The sequence below is a fragment of the Enhydra lutris genome, unplaced genomic scaffold (assembly GCF_002288905.1).
Source record: "Enhydra lutris kenyoni isolate GAN:26980312 unplaced genomic scaffold, ASM228890v2 scaffoldscaffold17, whole genome shotgun sequence".
Taxonomy (NCBI): domain Eukaryota; kingdom Metazoa; phylum Chordata; class Mammalia; order Carnivora; family Mustelidae; genus Enhydra; species Enhydra lutris.
The window spans coordinates 43,084,058-43,100,012 of NW_019154101.1; the positions used below are offsets into that span (position 1 = coordinate 43,084,058).

A 15,955-nucleotide genomic window follows, 5' to 3' on the forward strand; every position below is an offset into this window, starting at 1 on the left:
ACCTTCAGTGTGGTAATAGATTCACTTTGGGACTAATAAATTATTTTCTTCTCAGCTGCTTCCCTTCTTCTATGTTTTTAGTGCTTAGTCTTTAAAAGGCTTCTGGGCAGCAAAGTAAATCATTGAGATAAGAGCTGAAATTGTTATTTGGATACCTATGAAGGTTTGTAAAGCAAGTATTGTAATTTATGTGTGATCACTGTTAACTGTCAACAAATATAGATGGCATGTTTTGAAGAACTCATTTTAAAAATCAGAAATTAAGAAACTTAGGGATATTATTCTGTTACTCAGCATTAAAAATATTACTTGAATTGTTAAACCACAATGTGTAGGTTCTTATTTGAGACTGTATATTTAGTAGAAAGGTGATTTTCATTATATCTATAGTACTTATTTTATGAACTGTATTTTTAAGACGATATTTGACATTGAGATTTAAAATTGCTACCCTTTAAAAATAGGAAAGCTTTATGGTACTGATTTTTATGTTAACTGTTTAATTTAATCTGCTTTCAAAAATCAGAATTTTAAATATCCCTGGTTTGATTAGTAGGAGTAAAAACGTTTATAATATATAGAAGTTATCAGTTGTAATTGAGAGATTAAATGATATTTAGGTTATATTTAAAAGTTCTTTTTGTTTACCACTGTTTTGATAAATTGTATTTTCTTCTGTATTATTTTCATGTGGATTGTATTTGTTATATTTATATTTCTTTTTCCTAGTATTTAAACCGAGGCTGCACTAGATACTTTGCTAACAAAGAAACTGACAAACAGATTTTACAGAACCGAAAAAGTCCCGAGGTATAGTAGACTGTTGTTTTTAAATTAAAATCCTTAATACATAAAAATCATACTCAAAGATATATTTTTTATTTTGGAGCCCCAATAATATTTCTTACTTTTAGGCTTATACTTAAAAAACAAAATGCTCATCTAAGTCTTTCTTGTAGTACTTTATGCCTCTGTTGGTATCTACCAAAGCTATAAGTTTGGTTTTTCTTAGTTAGGCCTCAGTGCACTGCTATCCTCCTGTTCTTTTTCCTCCACATGAGGGTATTATAATTGCCTAAGAATTATCCTTTGCTAATAAAATTTTTAACTTACTCTCACATTACCCACTTGGACTTTAGTATAAAATATGTCCATAATTTATTTTCTACTTAAAGGCCGAAGTAAGCTTTGAAGTAGACATTAAATAGAGTAAGCATTCTTGTGAACTAATGCTTATGTATTGTTATATTTCTCTTTAAAACATTATATTTCTGTAATATACTATAGAAAGTCTTTTTTTTTTTTAAGATTTTATTTATTAGACAGAGATCACAAGCAGGCAGAGAGGGAGGCAGAGAGAGAGGAAGGGAATCAGGCTCCCTGCTGAGCAGAGATCCCGATGCGGGGCTCGATCCCAGGACCCTGGGATCATGACCTGAGCCAAAGGCAGAGGCTTTAACCCACTGAGCCACCCAGGCGCCCCTAGGAAAGTCTTATATTTAGGTTTTACTTATTATGTTTCTAAAGGCAATTAGATGTAATTATACTATTATTATTTTTAAAACATTAAATCCTTAATCTAAAAATCTATAACTCTTACAAATTTTAATATGTAATGTTCAAATAATAAGTAGTATTAAGTTATATCTACTCCAGGAGGTTAAATTATGAAATCTGAGTCAGGATTAATTTTAGGGACTAGTTCATTTTGTCTCTATTTAAAGTTTTATATTGAATGTTTAATTGTACAGTTTTTATTATATCCAGTTTTAAATGTGTGAATCAGATGATTTTGACTGCTTTCGAAATGAGATGAATTATGTCTTTAATATGTTCCTAGAAAAGAACAGAAAACAAAAATTCCCATTATTTCAAATTCTAAGCAGATGAGTACAGTTAATTTATTTGTTAACATTTATCATTTTATTTTAATTTATTTTTTAAAGATTTTATTTATTTGAGAGAGAGAGAGTGCTCATAGAGTGGAGGGAGAGATAGAGGGGAAGGGAGAGGGAGAGAGAAGATCTCAAGCTCCCCACTGAGCATGCAGCCTTCTGGGGGGCACGACCTCACAACCCTGAGATGATGACCTGAGCCGAAATCAAGATTCAGGTACTCAACCAGCTGAGCCACCCAGGTGCCCCAACAGTTATTGTTTTAGGCATAAATATCTGAATTATAAATCATAAACTTTAGGTGAAATTCATGGTTGGAACTTTAACAAGTAACTTTAATATTTATTATGGTATCTTCCTTTGTCATGATAACCTTTATTTTTATGAAGTATCATCAAAATACAGAAATTTTATTCTTCCTACTAAGATAATGGAAACATTACCTAGTGGAATAGTGCATCTGTCCTTTAGGTAAAAGATAGATCTCTAAATTTTATCTTTAACGTGGAAAAAACTGATTAAAGAGGGAGGAAAACTAGATTTTACTCTCCAAAGAGTAACATGTACTCTTTGTATTCTGATAAGATGAAAATGTACTCTTTGTGATTCTAGAGTCATCAAACTTTGTGAGATAGTTTGTTCATATTATTGAGTGTATATATAAAAATATATAAGTGAATAATGGATTAATATGTTTAAATTACTTTTTATCTCTTCTTTATCAGGAGGATGAGGTGATAATTTTTGACTAATTAGAATCCTCTGCTTAATTCCATTTGAGTGTCTAAGCTGTGTGCCATTTTTAGGAAAATGCAGTATTTTTAGTCTACCATAATAATATATTCTTAATATTTGATTAGAAAGATTTTAAATGAAGTAACCATTCAGTTGCAAGACTAAAAATTCTGCATGATCTGTGTTTTCTGTTAACTTTGGCTGCATGTGATTATTTCCTTTGCTTCTTTTAAGAATAAAATTAAATTTCTTTATCTAGACATTTTCCAGAAATTTCACCCAAGCATAATTAAGCATTTTAAAGAATTTTGTGGAAGATAATCCAACTTTAGCTGGGAAGGAATTGGCATCTGGGAGGGGGAAAAAAATCTCTTAGAGATGTCTTTAGTGGGCAGTTAATTCTGGTGCTGCATTACCTGTTTAATTTTACCTATTCATTGTCAATTTCTGGAAAATTCCTAGTCCAATTTTTCTGTGTCCAGTAACTTTTATTTTTCTACTTCTATAAGATTTCTGCAGCCCTAACTTTCTTATTTTTTCTTCTGAGCTTTTAAATAGGTTCTAACAAATGAATACTTTAGATGTAAATTCTTTTAGGAGAGAAAATTTTTCTTTATTTTTTCTGAAATGTGAGTCATTGCATAAATTCTGAGTAAGCACAATGCTTACTAATATACCTTACCTCATATGCTTATATAGCAAGATCTAAAAATGATTCTCTGGTTATGAAAATTGTTATTAGTCTGTCCAGTATTTATTATTGTTGAATACTAATGCAGTTTATGGCAGTTAACCTGAAGGAATACAATGCTAAGTGTTACATTTGAATTTTTATTATAATTTTTCACCTTAGTTCCTTTTGACCTGTGGATTCATATTGATTCCTTTCAACCACTGATATTCCCTTCTTTTTCACTCAATTTAGATTTTTATCTAATGTATTTTAATTTAGCATTATAATGCATTAGAATTAAAATTGTAATTTAACTGGAAAACCTCTCATTCCATTTTGACTGATATTTATTGAGATAATTGTAGAGTCACAGGCAGTTGAAAGAAGTAATACAGAGAGATCCTGTGTACACTTTGCACATTTAGTTTTTGAATTGTTAGAATAGTAAAGTTTTTCCATTGACATTTTGTTTTTGCATGTCATTTAGTGCATTAATAGACCTTGTGTAGTAGTTTTAATATACTTAAATAATGACAAAGAACAATTAATTGATGTCTTCTTGTTTTGTAGTATCTTAAGGCAGGTTCTTTGAAAGATCCTCTGTTAGATGACCATGGAGATTTTATTAGAATGTGCATAGCCATGAAAAAGATTGGTTTGGATGATGAAGAAAAGCTTGATCTGTTCCGGGTAGTAGCTGGTGTCCTGCACCTTGGAAATATTGATTTTGAGGAAGCCGGCAACACTTCAGGTTTTTTTGTTTGTGTTGTTTTGTTTTGTTTAAAGAGGAATAAAAGAAGTTCTGTCATTTCTTTGTTATATGTAAATTCAATCTGTTTGTACGCATGTTTTTAATACCCTGAAGTTTCTAGAATGTATTATGTTACATGGTGAATGTTGGGAATGAAGGATGCTGCATTATTAGTCATTATGAACTCTGTTTTGAACAAATCAGTGATACTGATGGGGAATAAACTCATTTTATGAAGGATAAGTAACTGTGACTCTCAGGGTCATATTTAGTTAAAATTTTCAACTGATAATTATACTTTTGCAGTATGTGCACATACTATTAAAGAATTTTGACATTTTTCCAGTTCATTGATATAAACTTTGATCCATTAATTAGGGCAATTGAATATGTACAAGCCCATATACTTTATTACTTGGGAAAGGAAATAGGTTATACTTTATACATATTGAAAAGAGCATTTAATGCCTGCATGATAGTAACTTTTCAACTTAGGTGTTTCAGTCTCTACATAAAAAATAAGACTTTTTGTATAATCTTAAATTTGATCCATGAATTACAGGGGTTGGAAAACTATGGCCCATGGCCACATTTGGCCAGCTGCCTGTTTCGGTAAATAGCGTGTTATTGGAACAAAGCTGCACCTATTCATTTATGTCTTCTCTGTGCCAGCTTTCATGCTACAGCAGCAGAGTTTAGTAGTTGTCATAGAAACTATATGGCCAGCAAAGCCTAAAATCTGACACTTAGGAGAAAAAATTGTTGACTCCTGCATAAATACATTATTAAAATATTTTATACTAAGAACGAGTTAAAAAATCAAAAGGATCATTTAATATAGTAGTCAGTAACATGGGCTTTAGTGTCAGATCCCAGAAGCTTTCTGACGCTTGCTTTTTTCATTTGTAAAATAATGAAGAAACAGTCCATTAGAAGTACTTTTAAAGTGTAGTACCTAGCCATTGTATATATGCATATAAAGAAGGAGCGTCAGAAGAAAGAAGAAAGAACATTTTAAAAATGTGCCTGCTATGTGCAAGACCTTTCATATACTGTGTTTCATCGTAAACAACATAATCATAATCTAAACTTGGTAAAGATAATGGGGTAGAGGGCATTATCTATATTTTATGGAAGTGAAACCTCTGCATAAGTAATTTATTTACTAATGAAGTTGTAGATGTGAAAGCTGGGCTCTCCCCAAGTCTGACTAACTCAGGTACTTGTGATCATTGTCCCAAATTGCCTCCAGTCACTGAACCTCACTGAGAGTCCTGACCTGTGAATGAGCAGACTGAAACAGTCTTCATGACTTTCAGATTTAACATCCTGCGATGTTGCGCGGTCGGTAACATCAGATGCAGCACAGTGTAGTGTTGAAGAGTACATGCTCTTGAGCCAGAGTATTCGTCACAAGCATATTATCTGCTTGTGTGGCCTTGGGCCAGGAACTTTACCTCTCTGTGTCTCAGTTTCCTCACCTCTAAATGGGGGATAACAACACTCCTGCCTCATGTTGTATAGGGGAATAAATGTGTTAAATATTAAATAATGTCAGTATTTATGTCCAGCACATAGTAATCACTGTAAGTGTTTTTAATGAATAAGTAAAATAAAAATACAGATTAATTCTAGTTTAAAATGTAAAAAAACAAAATCAGTATGTTCTTAGTGTACATTAAAGTTTTAGGTTTTATGAGGGATTCAATATTCTTATTTTGAAATGTGATGAATGTTAGAATATATCTCATTTGCTCTCTAGTATTGTTATACAAAGGGAGTATGTGGAAAGTTCTAAGTAATACAAAAAAAGTTTAGATTAAGGCCCACTTTGGAAATGTTAGAAGTGATAGTTGCCATTTTCACATCTCATTATGCTGTGGTAGAGCATGCAGATATATACAGAGGATCATAAATGTGATGTGATCCAGTTAGTTGAAAAGCACTTAAACAGTTAAAAGGGAAATAGCACATACTTACATTATCTTTTATCTTTCTTCTCAAAATTCCTTCTGTTGAAAGGAAAATGAGCAGAAAGCAGAGAAGATTGGAGTGAAGCAACAAATTAAGGAAACTAATAAACTAGGTTATTTTGGGGTCCCTGAGTGGGTCAGTTGGTTAAGCATCTGCCTTTGGCTTAGGTCATGATCTTCAGGTCCTGGAACTGAGCCCCCTGAGGGTCTCCCTGCAGGGAGTGTGCTTCTCTCTGTCTCTCTCCCTCTGCCGCCCCATTACTCATTCTCTCTCTTCTTCAAATAAATAAAATCTTTTAAGAAAATAAAATAGGTTATTTTAATTTTAATAGTTCAGATTTTATTAATCTTCATCTTTTCTGTGATCCTTACTATAGATCCAAATGGTTTCTTTCTAGTTAGAATTGACTTTTTTTTCCTCCTAGAGAGCTCAATTTTGGCATGTCCTAACAACTCAAAAAAGCTGTGGGTATTTTTATAATTATTTTATCAGAAAATTTTTCTACTGTAAATGTTTAGAAGACTCCTACTTATATTGAAAAGGTTTTATGTGATAGCATATGCAAAAAATGCCAGTTTTAAAAATTCTGCATCACAAAAGTGATTCCCTAATTCCTGAAAGTGTGTAAGAAACTTTGCAAAACAGTAAAAAAGAAATGTTTAAATACATTAATGAATTATTGATGGTCAGTTTATTGATAGCTATGTAATTTAGGTAATGGTGTGTGTGTATGTGTAGAAGTTAGAAATCAGTAGTAAGCTTATTTTCATAGAATTAAAGGTTCAGTATATCTTCTAAGTATTCTTGTCCCCTTGTTCTTTCTCTTTGGTAACAGCTTTATTGAAATATAGTTCATAGACTGTTCAATTTGCCCATTTAAAATATACAATTCAGTAGTTTTTAATAGAGTCAGAGTTGTGCAATCATCACTTTGGTTAGTTTTTAGAACATTTTCATCACTTCAGCATTTACCTCTCATTCCTTCCTGTTGTTAAAAATAGCATTTATGCTATCATGCAAAAAAACTTTTCAATATAAGTAGGAGTATTCTAAACATTTATATGAATAAATTTTCTGATAAAATAATTACAAAAATATCCACAGCTTCTTCAGTGTATTTGTATTCATTTCACATTCTCATCAGCAGTGTATGAAGGTTCCTCTTTCTCCACATCCTAACACTGTCTGTGTGATTATAGCCATCCTAGTGTGTGTGAAGTGTTTTACTTCATTGTGTTTTTTATTTGCATTTTTCTGAAGGCCCATGAAATTGAACATTTTTTCATGTCTTTATTGACCATTTGTATCTATTTTTTGGAGAAATGTCTATTTATATCCTTTGTCCATTAATTGGGTTGTCTTTTTATTGTCAAGTTGTAAGAGTTTTTTGAAAACTACATCCTAGACACAGGTTCTTTATCAGATATATAATTTGGAAACATTTTCTCTCAATCTGTGTCTTGTCCTTTAAATTTTGGGGTAATGTTCTTTGAAACAAACAAGTTTTTCATTTTGATGAAGCCTAATTTGTCTGATTTTTTCTTTTGTTGTTTGTGCTCTTGGTGCCATATCTAAGAAACCATTACCTGGTCCAAGATCATGAGTTTAATAGTTTTAGTTCATAATTTAGGTCTTTAGCTCATAATTTTTATTTATGGTGTGAAGCAGGGATCAGTCTTCATTCTTTTGCATGCAGAAACCCAGTCTCAGTGCCATTTGCTGAAAAAGCTATTTTTTCCCCAGTGAGTTATCCTGAAGCCCCTCCTCCTCCCTCTCCTCCTCCCCCTCTTTCTTCTTTTAAGATTCTGTTTATTTTTTTGACAGAGAGAGAGGGGGAGGGTGTGTGTGCATGTGCAAGCAGGGGGAAAGGGCAGAGGCAGAGGGAGAAGTGGGCTTCCTGCTCCTCAAATACCCATCCTGGGTTTGATCCCAGAACCCTGGGATATGACCTGAGCTGAAGGCAGACACTTAACCAGTTGGGCCACCCAGGTGCCCACAACCCTTATTCTTAGGAAATCTCATGGTCTATTTTTCCTGAGACAGGGTATTAAATAGTTTACTAATTTGTCACAATAAGCTTATTTTTTTTTATAAACTTAGGATTTTTTCACATTCTTTATAATTTTGAAGTTAGTCTTGTGAGGAATTACTTATAAACATTAAACCTTAAAAATATTAGTAAAATGTTTACTTTTAAAAAAAAGTAGTAACAATAAAAATGATAGTAGTTAACCTTTATATAGTGCTTACTGTGTACCAGGTACTATTTTGAGAACTTCACATATATAACCTCATTAATCTCTATAACAGCCTTACTACATAAGTACAGTTATTATCTGTTAAATGGATGAAGAAACTGAACACAGAAAGAATAAGTGACTTGTTCAGGGTCACACAGCTAATAAGTTTTACAACCACATCAGGCCAGAGGCTAAAGCATTACAGTATAGTTCTTTTTAAATAATATATTTTAAAACATCCTCCATTACTAGAAATCTATGGATATGATGTACAGGGAATAGCAGTTATCTCCTCACCCTCTTTCTCTTTCCTGAGCAACAGGAGCATGTACATACCCAGCATGGGTACACACAGATACACCACACACATAAATAAAACCTCAGATGTTGACCGCCAGCCACACTGACCTACTGAAATGCCAGTGTTTGCTATTAAAATTATTCCTTAAGGTTTTCAGGAATCATATGAATTTTAATGATAAGGTACTATATTTTTCTAGAGATTTACAAGGATTATAATCTGTTAGTATATTCTGCTTGCCAGGTCATAAAAAATGAAACAGTCCAGGTTAATATTGATGGGCTGAAAGATTATATCGTGGACTGTCTTGAGTGAGGGTCTCCCATTGACCTTGGAAGTACGACTTTTTTTTTTTTTTTTAAAGATTTTATTTATTTATTTATTTGTCAGAGAGAGAGAGAGAGAGAGAGAGAGCGAGCACAGGCAGGCAGAGGAGGACAAGAGAGAAGCAGTCTCCCCACTGAGCAAGGAGGCCAATGTGGGACTTGATCCCAGGACCCTGGGAACATGACCTGAGCCGAAGGCAGCCGCTTAATGGACTGAGCCACCCAGGCGTGTCTCTCTCTCTCTCTCTTTTTTATTTAATTTAATTTAATTTATTTATTTGACAGAGATCACAAGTAGGCAGAGAGGCAGGCAGGGAGAGAGGAGGAAGCGGGCACCCTGCTGAGCAGAGAGCCCACCGCGGGGCTTGATCCCAGGACCCTGAGATCATGACCTGAGCCAAAGGCAAAGGCTTAACCCACTGAGTGGGTGGTGAAAAAAAGTGAAGTGAAATTAAAAGTCACAAATAAGCCTTGTCTATTCCATAGATTTATGTAAGTGAAGTACACTTCTAAGAAATAATCTTGGAAATCTGGTTTATATAATGTCTGTTAACTTGAAATTTAAATGTATTTTCAATAGGTGGTTGTAATCTGAAGAATAAATCTACTCAGGCATTGGAGTATTGTGCTGAATTACTGGGTTTGGATCAAGATGATCTTCGTGTAAGTTTAACTACAAGAGTCATGCTAACAACAGCAGGGGGCACCAAAGGAACAGTTATAAAGTAAGTTCCTTAACTCATTGCTCTGTAAAAATGCTGCCTTGTGGTTTGTCAGGGAAAAATCTTTCTTTGAGAACAATGAGATTTAAAGTTGATCTTTATGATCATTATAATGTTCTAAAACATGTGCTTGATAGGTAAGAATTCTGTGCATATTACTGCAGTAATCTACTATACAAGTAAATGCTGACTTCCACAGCTCTTAGAGTTGTTCCTTATAGATATGCTGCATGGCACAGATTTGTAGTTTATAAAGTAAGAGAAGTTTACTTTTGTACAACTACAAAAATATGAGTTGATTATGTTAATATTTCTTTTAGGCAACAATTTTTTCCAAATTTTCCAGACTTTTTTTTTGAGATATAATTCACTCTTCTAAAAGGTACAGTTTAGTATTTTTCAAAAGTGTATTTACAAGGTTGTACATCACCATTTAGTTTCAGAAGGAAACAGATCATTTTACTTTAAAAGTCATTTTCTGGGGCGCCTGGGTGGCTCAGTGGGTTAAGCCGCTGCCTTCGGCTCAGGTCATGATCTCAGGGTCCTGGGATCGAGTCCCGCATCGGGCTCTCTGCTCAGCAGGGAGCCTGCTTCCCTCTCTCTCTCTCTCTCTCTGCCTGCCTCTCTGTCTACTTGTGATCTCTCTCTGTCAAATAAATAAATAAAATCTTTAAAAAAAAAAAAAGTCATTTTCCTTGCAACTGTCATGTTCTAAAACTTATTAAGTAAAACTTACTCCAGTAAAACATTCAGCAAATGGATTTTCCCCTTACCTCTTAGAGTCTTTATTTAGAGGAAATTGCAAATGATAGGAAAATAAGAGCGTAGCCAAAGTTTCTCTGATCTGTAACCAAGAACTTCTAGGTTGTATTTGGGTCTCTGTACACTTTTGGCTCAATATCCTGTGTTGTAGGCATTTCTGTTTTTGATACTATAAAATAAAATGGATATTCAGCCATCATTCTGAGGCACTGTAAGATCTTCCTTTGTAGGGAAAAAAGTCAGATCCTCTATCCCTTGCTAAATAAGGCAGTCAGTGAACTCTAGTGACCTATTTCAGGAAGATTTTCAACAAATTTATCCAAGAAGGATTTAAAACCAAACTTTTAGCCACGCAGAAAGTTTGGTACTTCTTACATTTTGGGAAACATTAGCAAGGTATGTTTAGCCTGATTGTTTGCTAAACTAATTCCAAATTATTATAAAGTAAACCTTACCAAGGAGAATGTATAGTAGTGCCATACAGTTGCTTTTCCTTGGAGATATTTCTGGGGCGCAAGGGAACTCCAGTAAATGCACACGTGTGTGATCTTCAGGTAACATTTCCTTCATTTCTCCTTTGTTCTAAAGCACTTCTTTTATGTGTTTTATGTATGGAGTACTCAGAGAAGTTTCACTTTAGGAAGGGGTTCTGTTGCAGGAAGTTTAAGTTGGAAAACCAGTTTAGAAGGGATTCAAGTATTAGTCTGACCTGAAAGACTTTTTCTTTTTTTTTTTTTTAAGGTTTTTTTTTTTTATTTTGCAGACAGAGAACACAATAGGCAGAGAGGCAGGCAGAGAGAGAGGAGGAAGCAGGCTCCCTGCTGAGCAGAGAGCCGGATGCGGGGCTCCATCCCAGGACCTGGGATCTTGACCCCAGCGGAAGGCAGAGGCTTTAACCCACTGAGCCACCCAGGCGCCCCCGCCCCCAGCCCCAACCTCAAAGACTTTTAAGGTTACTTCCAAATTTGACTTTTTTATTTGGTGCTCCCATGGTGCCTCATACTTACCCTTATTATAGCATTTAGCATGCTGTTTGAAAATTCACTTTTATGGTAGTTTCTTCATTAGAGTATAATTTTCTTTAGGAAAGGGCTCTGTGTCTGTATCTGCAACATTTAGCATTGTTGTGTAGTTACTTATATTAAATAGTAGAATTGGACAGTCCAGATTTTTAGATGTAAACATTTCTTCCTAAACAGTGTTAAATAAGGTACCATACTTTAAAGTTACCCTGAATTAAACACAGTTTCTTTTGCATTTAAAGTAAGTCTTTGAAGGTCGAAAGGAAGATTATTCCTCTGAATAATTTTTTATATATTCATCATGTGCAATAAAGCATAAATTAAGATTAAACTATTTTTGGAGCCTAAAGTTCTTTTACTCAATAAAACATTTTTTTTATCTAGGTGTAGATAACTTCTTTAGTTCTTTGACTGTGCTTCTTAGCCCCATTTGTTTGTGCATATTGGCAGATGACCTCCTGGAGCTATTTATTTTGTTCTTCACAGTGAATGTTTTAGATACATTTTGATCTTGGTATCTGGCATTATTTTCCCAGTTATTACTGTAAAAAAGTTCCATTGGTATAGTCTTCTTTTATAGGGTGCCCTTGAAAGTGGAGCAAGCAAACAATGCTCGTGATGCCTTGGCAAAGACGGTCTATAGCCATCTTTTTGATCATGTGGTCAACAGAGTAAATCAGTGTTTTCCTTTTGAAACATCATCTTATTTTATTGGAGTCCTAGATATTGCTGGTTTCGGTAAGTATAGTTTTGTTCATGAATCTGTATTTCATACTTTTTATTCAGTTTTTCACATATGTTTAAAATGTAAAAAAACCTTTTTTCCCTTGTAATACCTTTCACTTGATGTATTTTCAGTTATATGTCTGTACTTAGATTTCATTTCATAATGTAATTTAAATAGGAAGCCATTGCTTAAAAAAGGGAAAAACTCATAGATTTTGGTCACACTAATGCTGAAATTAAAAACATGTTGACTGAGGGGCGCCTGGGTGGCTCATTTGGCTAAGTGTCTGACTCTTGATTCTGGCTCAGGTCATGATCTCAGGGTCATGAGATTGAGCCCTGCTTGGTGTCTGCACTAGGTGTGGAGCCTGCTTAAGATTCTCTCTCTCCCCCCCTTGGCCCCTCCCCCACCTCAAAAAAAAGAAAAAGAAAAAAACATGCTGATTGAAACCATTATTGTTAGGGGATGTCTCTGTACTCCTAAATGAATGCAACTGAATAAAGGTAAAGTCTTGAATGCTACTAATAAAGAAGATTAAGTCCTCAAAACCACTGACAAGAGTGTAGTGCTGGGTACAAGTTGACCTACCATATAAGCCAAACTCATTGCTCTATGTAGAAATTTATCATTAGTGTTATCAACAGATAGCTATTTCCAGTGAATTCCCACCAAATGAAAAAATATTTTTTAAGGATATAGCACATAGTATATAGTACATAAAGTACATACAAGATATTTTATGCTAATATATATTCAGGATAAATATTGAGAACAACCACAGGGCTGTGCAATCAGAAATGAAATGGATCACTAACATCTGAATGCCATGTTGTTTTGAATGACGGTTTTGTAAAAAATCTCAAAGTAAATCTGACTGATTTTATATTGGGCTTTATCAATGTGGGTGTTCCTTCTGCCTGTGTATGAGCGGTGTCTTCTTCCTGTATAGTTTGTTTGCTTTTGCTGAGGGAAGGTTTGAGTGTTTACTTTTTGGGGGGAATAGAGTTTTGGTTTTGATGTGATGTATATGTTAAAACTTTTTGTTCAAAGGTGGGCAAACACTCATCACTGACTTAAGATTTCAAAATCTTCAGACATTTGTTTCCTGGACTGCACTAGTTTTAGTGTAACAGGCACATACACAGAATCATAACATTTTAGAGCTGCAGGGATCTTAGAGATAATGTAATATAGTTTTTTCATTTTAAAAATGAGTTAGTGTTCATAATGTTTTTTATAACTGTAATTTTACAGATTACACAGAAAAAGATCTAAAGCACTTGCATTTAAGTCATTTTTGTTCTTTAGTTAATTTAGATTGCTATTAACACCTATGCTTAAGAAAATTATGTTGTAAGTGGCTTACATTTTGTATCTTACACTATATAATATTTATCTCATTCCACACACATTGTTTTTGTTGAGTAAAACACAGTATTTTCAGTACTTAAATACTTAAAAAATTTTGTCTTGAAATAAGAGCATTTGAGGAATCTAAAACAATTATGTGATTTTTTTTTTACCTAATTTTAAATTAAGCATTGATAAAATAAAATTTTATCCTAAGATAAATTTATAATATGAAGTTGATGACTTTTGATTCTGGTTTTATATTTACAGAGTACTTTGAACACAACAGTTTTGAACAATTTTGCATCAACTATTGCAATGAAAAACTTCAACAATTTTTTAATGAAAGGATTCTGAAAGAGGTAATTGCTATTACAATTTAAATTTAAGAACTGCATTACGCTATTTTAATTTCAAGGAACAGAGACATGCTGCAGTTACACTGATAGATGGGGTATAATGTAAGGTGGTTCAGGAGATCAGAGATGGCTAGGACAGGCCCCCAGTGGCTTAGCTGCTGCTCAGGCACATCAGAAGTGTTAATTGTACAGCTAAAGCATAGGAACCCAATAAAAACTCTAGCAGGCACCTCCGCAGAAGTGAACATCTATTGCTTCATACTAGTGTCTTTTGCTAGACTGGGAATTTCCGTTGTTTCTTTTTCTAAGTCTGTTGCCCCTACTTCTGCCACTGCCAAACAACTTTCTACTCTCATCTTTGACATTGGCATCTCCCACCCTTCCTCTGCTTTTATGCACTCTGCTACCTGCTCACCCTTTCTCTGTGTCACAGGAAAGCCATCAAATCAGTGTTGCCATTGGCCTGGAGTGCCTCTGGCCAGTGCTTTCTCTGCCAGGCTACAGTGTGCACTGCCCAGTTGCCACTGCTCCTAGTGAGTAACTGTGGGTGTGACCAACACTCACAACCCTAAGTCTAGGAAAGTTATTTTATAATTCTTTACAGAATAAGTAAAGATAGGTTTGGATCACTTGATGTGTGATTAGACTCACCATTCTTATCTTGTATTTTAATTCTCCAGTATTTTGCTATCAGTATCTCTGGCTTTCCTTCCTTTTTGAGCTATTGAAGATATGTTTTACTGAATGTAGACAGTAGAGTTACAGGGAACTCAGAGATGATCTAGTTCAGCTTTTTATTTTACAAATGAAGAAACTGATTACCAGAGCAGTTTACTGACTACTGCAGATCTGGACCCACCTTCCAGCTGCTGGCCCACAACCATGTTCTCCTCATATTAGTACTGCTGTTTTCTAAGTTCTCTTCTCCACTGTATCTGGTCTTGAAATGTGAAATATTCTTTCTTTTTCCCATTCCATTAATCTTTTCTCACATTTTTATTTTATTTTGTTTTTATGGGTTTCCTAGCACTTTCCCTGTTATACTTTTTACTTGTATACTATACTGCAGGTTAAGCCAATTCTGGCATAAATGAACTGTAAATGAAAGGTAAACCAAATACTCATCAGTAAAGATAATTAATCTGAATGTGTTTTATCCAGACACATTAATTCTTCCATTGCTATTTTAAGTTGTACATGTGTGCTTCTCACTTAACATGCCCTAATTCTTCCCTTCCACACCAGCCCAGCAAGCTTTATCTAGAAACATGACCAGGAGATGGTATCTTGATACATGTTTATTTTTATAACAGTTCTTTAAAATAAATGTTTGGATTTCAAATTCAGATTGGTTCTTAAACGGATACTGACTTCTAAAATGATAGAAACCTTTTCTAGTATATCTTGTGGGAGGAAATATTTAAACATTTGGGAAAAAAGATTAAAATACACATCAACCTTAGCTCATTGCATTGCTCACCCATCTTTGATAAATCCTTTTTTTTTTTTTTCTTTAAGAAGGTACCAGACTTCTATGTAGGAACTCAACTTTAACTTGTATATTATTCTTCCAAATTACATTTACTTTTTACAATGTTATATTCCTTGTATGTATCACTGTGTAGCTCCTAGAGCCCATTTGCAATTAATTGCTGTTTCTTTGATTTTAGTGCCTGTATGTACATGTTAAAAATCTCTCCTATCTTTGGACAACAGTTTAGGACTATTGAGGAAATAGAAGAAAGAAATTTCACGTCAAAGGGAGCTACTTTGTTTAGCTGTTCTTTAAACTTTTAAAAACTATCACAGCAAGTTCTTACGTTCTTCTGTGTATTCCAGGGGTTGGTAGACTATGGCCTTTGGGACAGATCCAGCAGGCTGCCTATTTATGCAAATGAAGTTTTATTGGAACACAGCCATGCTTCTTCATTAACTGTTATCTATGGCTGCTTTTGTGCTGTAGTGGCTTAATTGAGTAGTTTTGACAAAGACCATGTGACCCACAATTGAAAATATTTACTCTCTGGCCCTTTACAGAAAAAGTTTGCTGACTCTTGGTCTATTTTTCTAATAAGTTTGACTTTAAAATTGCTGAAGGTATTTCAGAGCCTGGCCTTT

General features: G+C 34.1%; 1 protein-coding gene across 2 annotated transcripts in view; it reads left to right on the forward strand.

Moving 5' to 3' along the window:
* LOC111147629 (myosin VI) overlaps positions 1–15,955 on the forward strand; it is a 151,943-nt gene that overhangs the window by 83,258 nt on the left and 52,730 nt on the right. For both annotated transcript variants that reach the window (XM_022503813.1, XM_022503814.1), the window contains exons 10-14: positions 730–810; positions 3,874–4,054; positions 9,476–9,620; positions 11,982–12,139; positions 13,749–13,840. In XM_022503813.1, the coding sequence (XP_022359521.1) occupies positions 730–810; positions 3,874–4,054; positions 9,476–9,620; positions 11,982–12,139; positions 13,749–13,840 (657 nt within the window). The remainder of the gene's footprint in view (positions 1–729; positions 811–3,873; positions 4,055–9,475; positions 9,621–11,981; positions 12,140–13,748; positions 13,841–15,955) is intronic.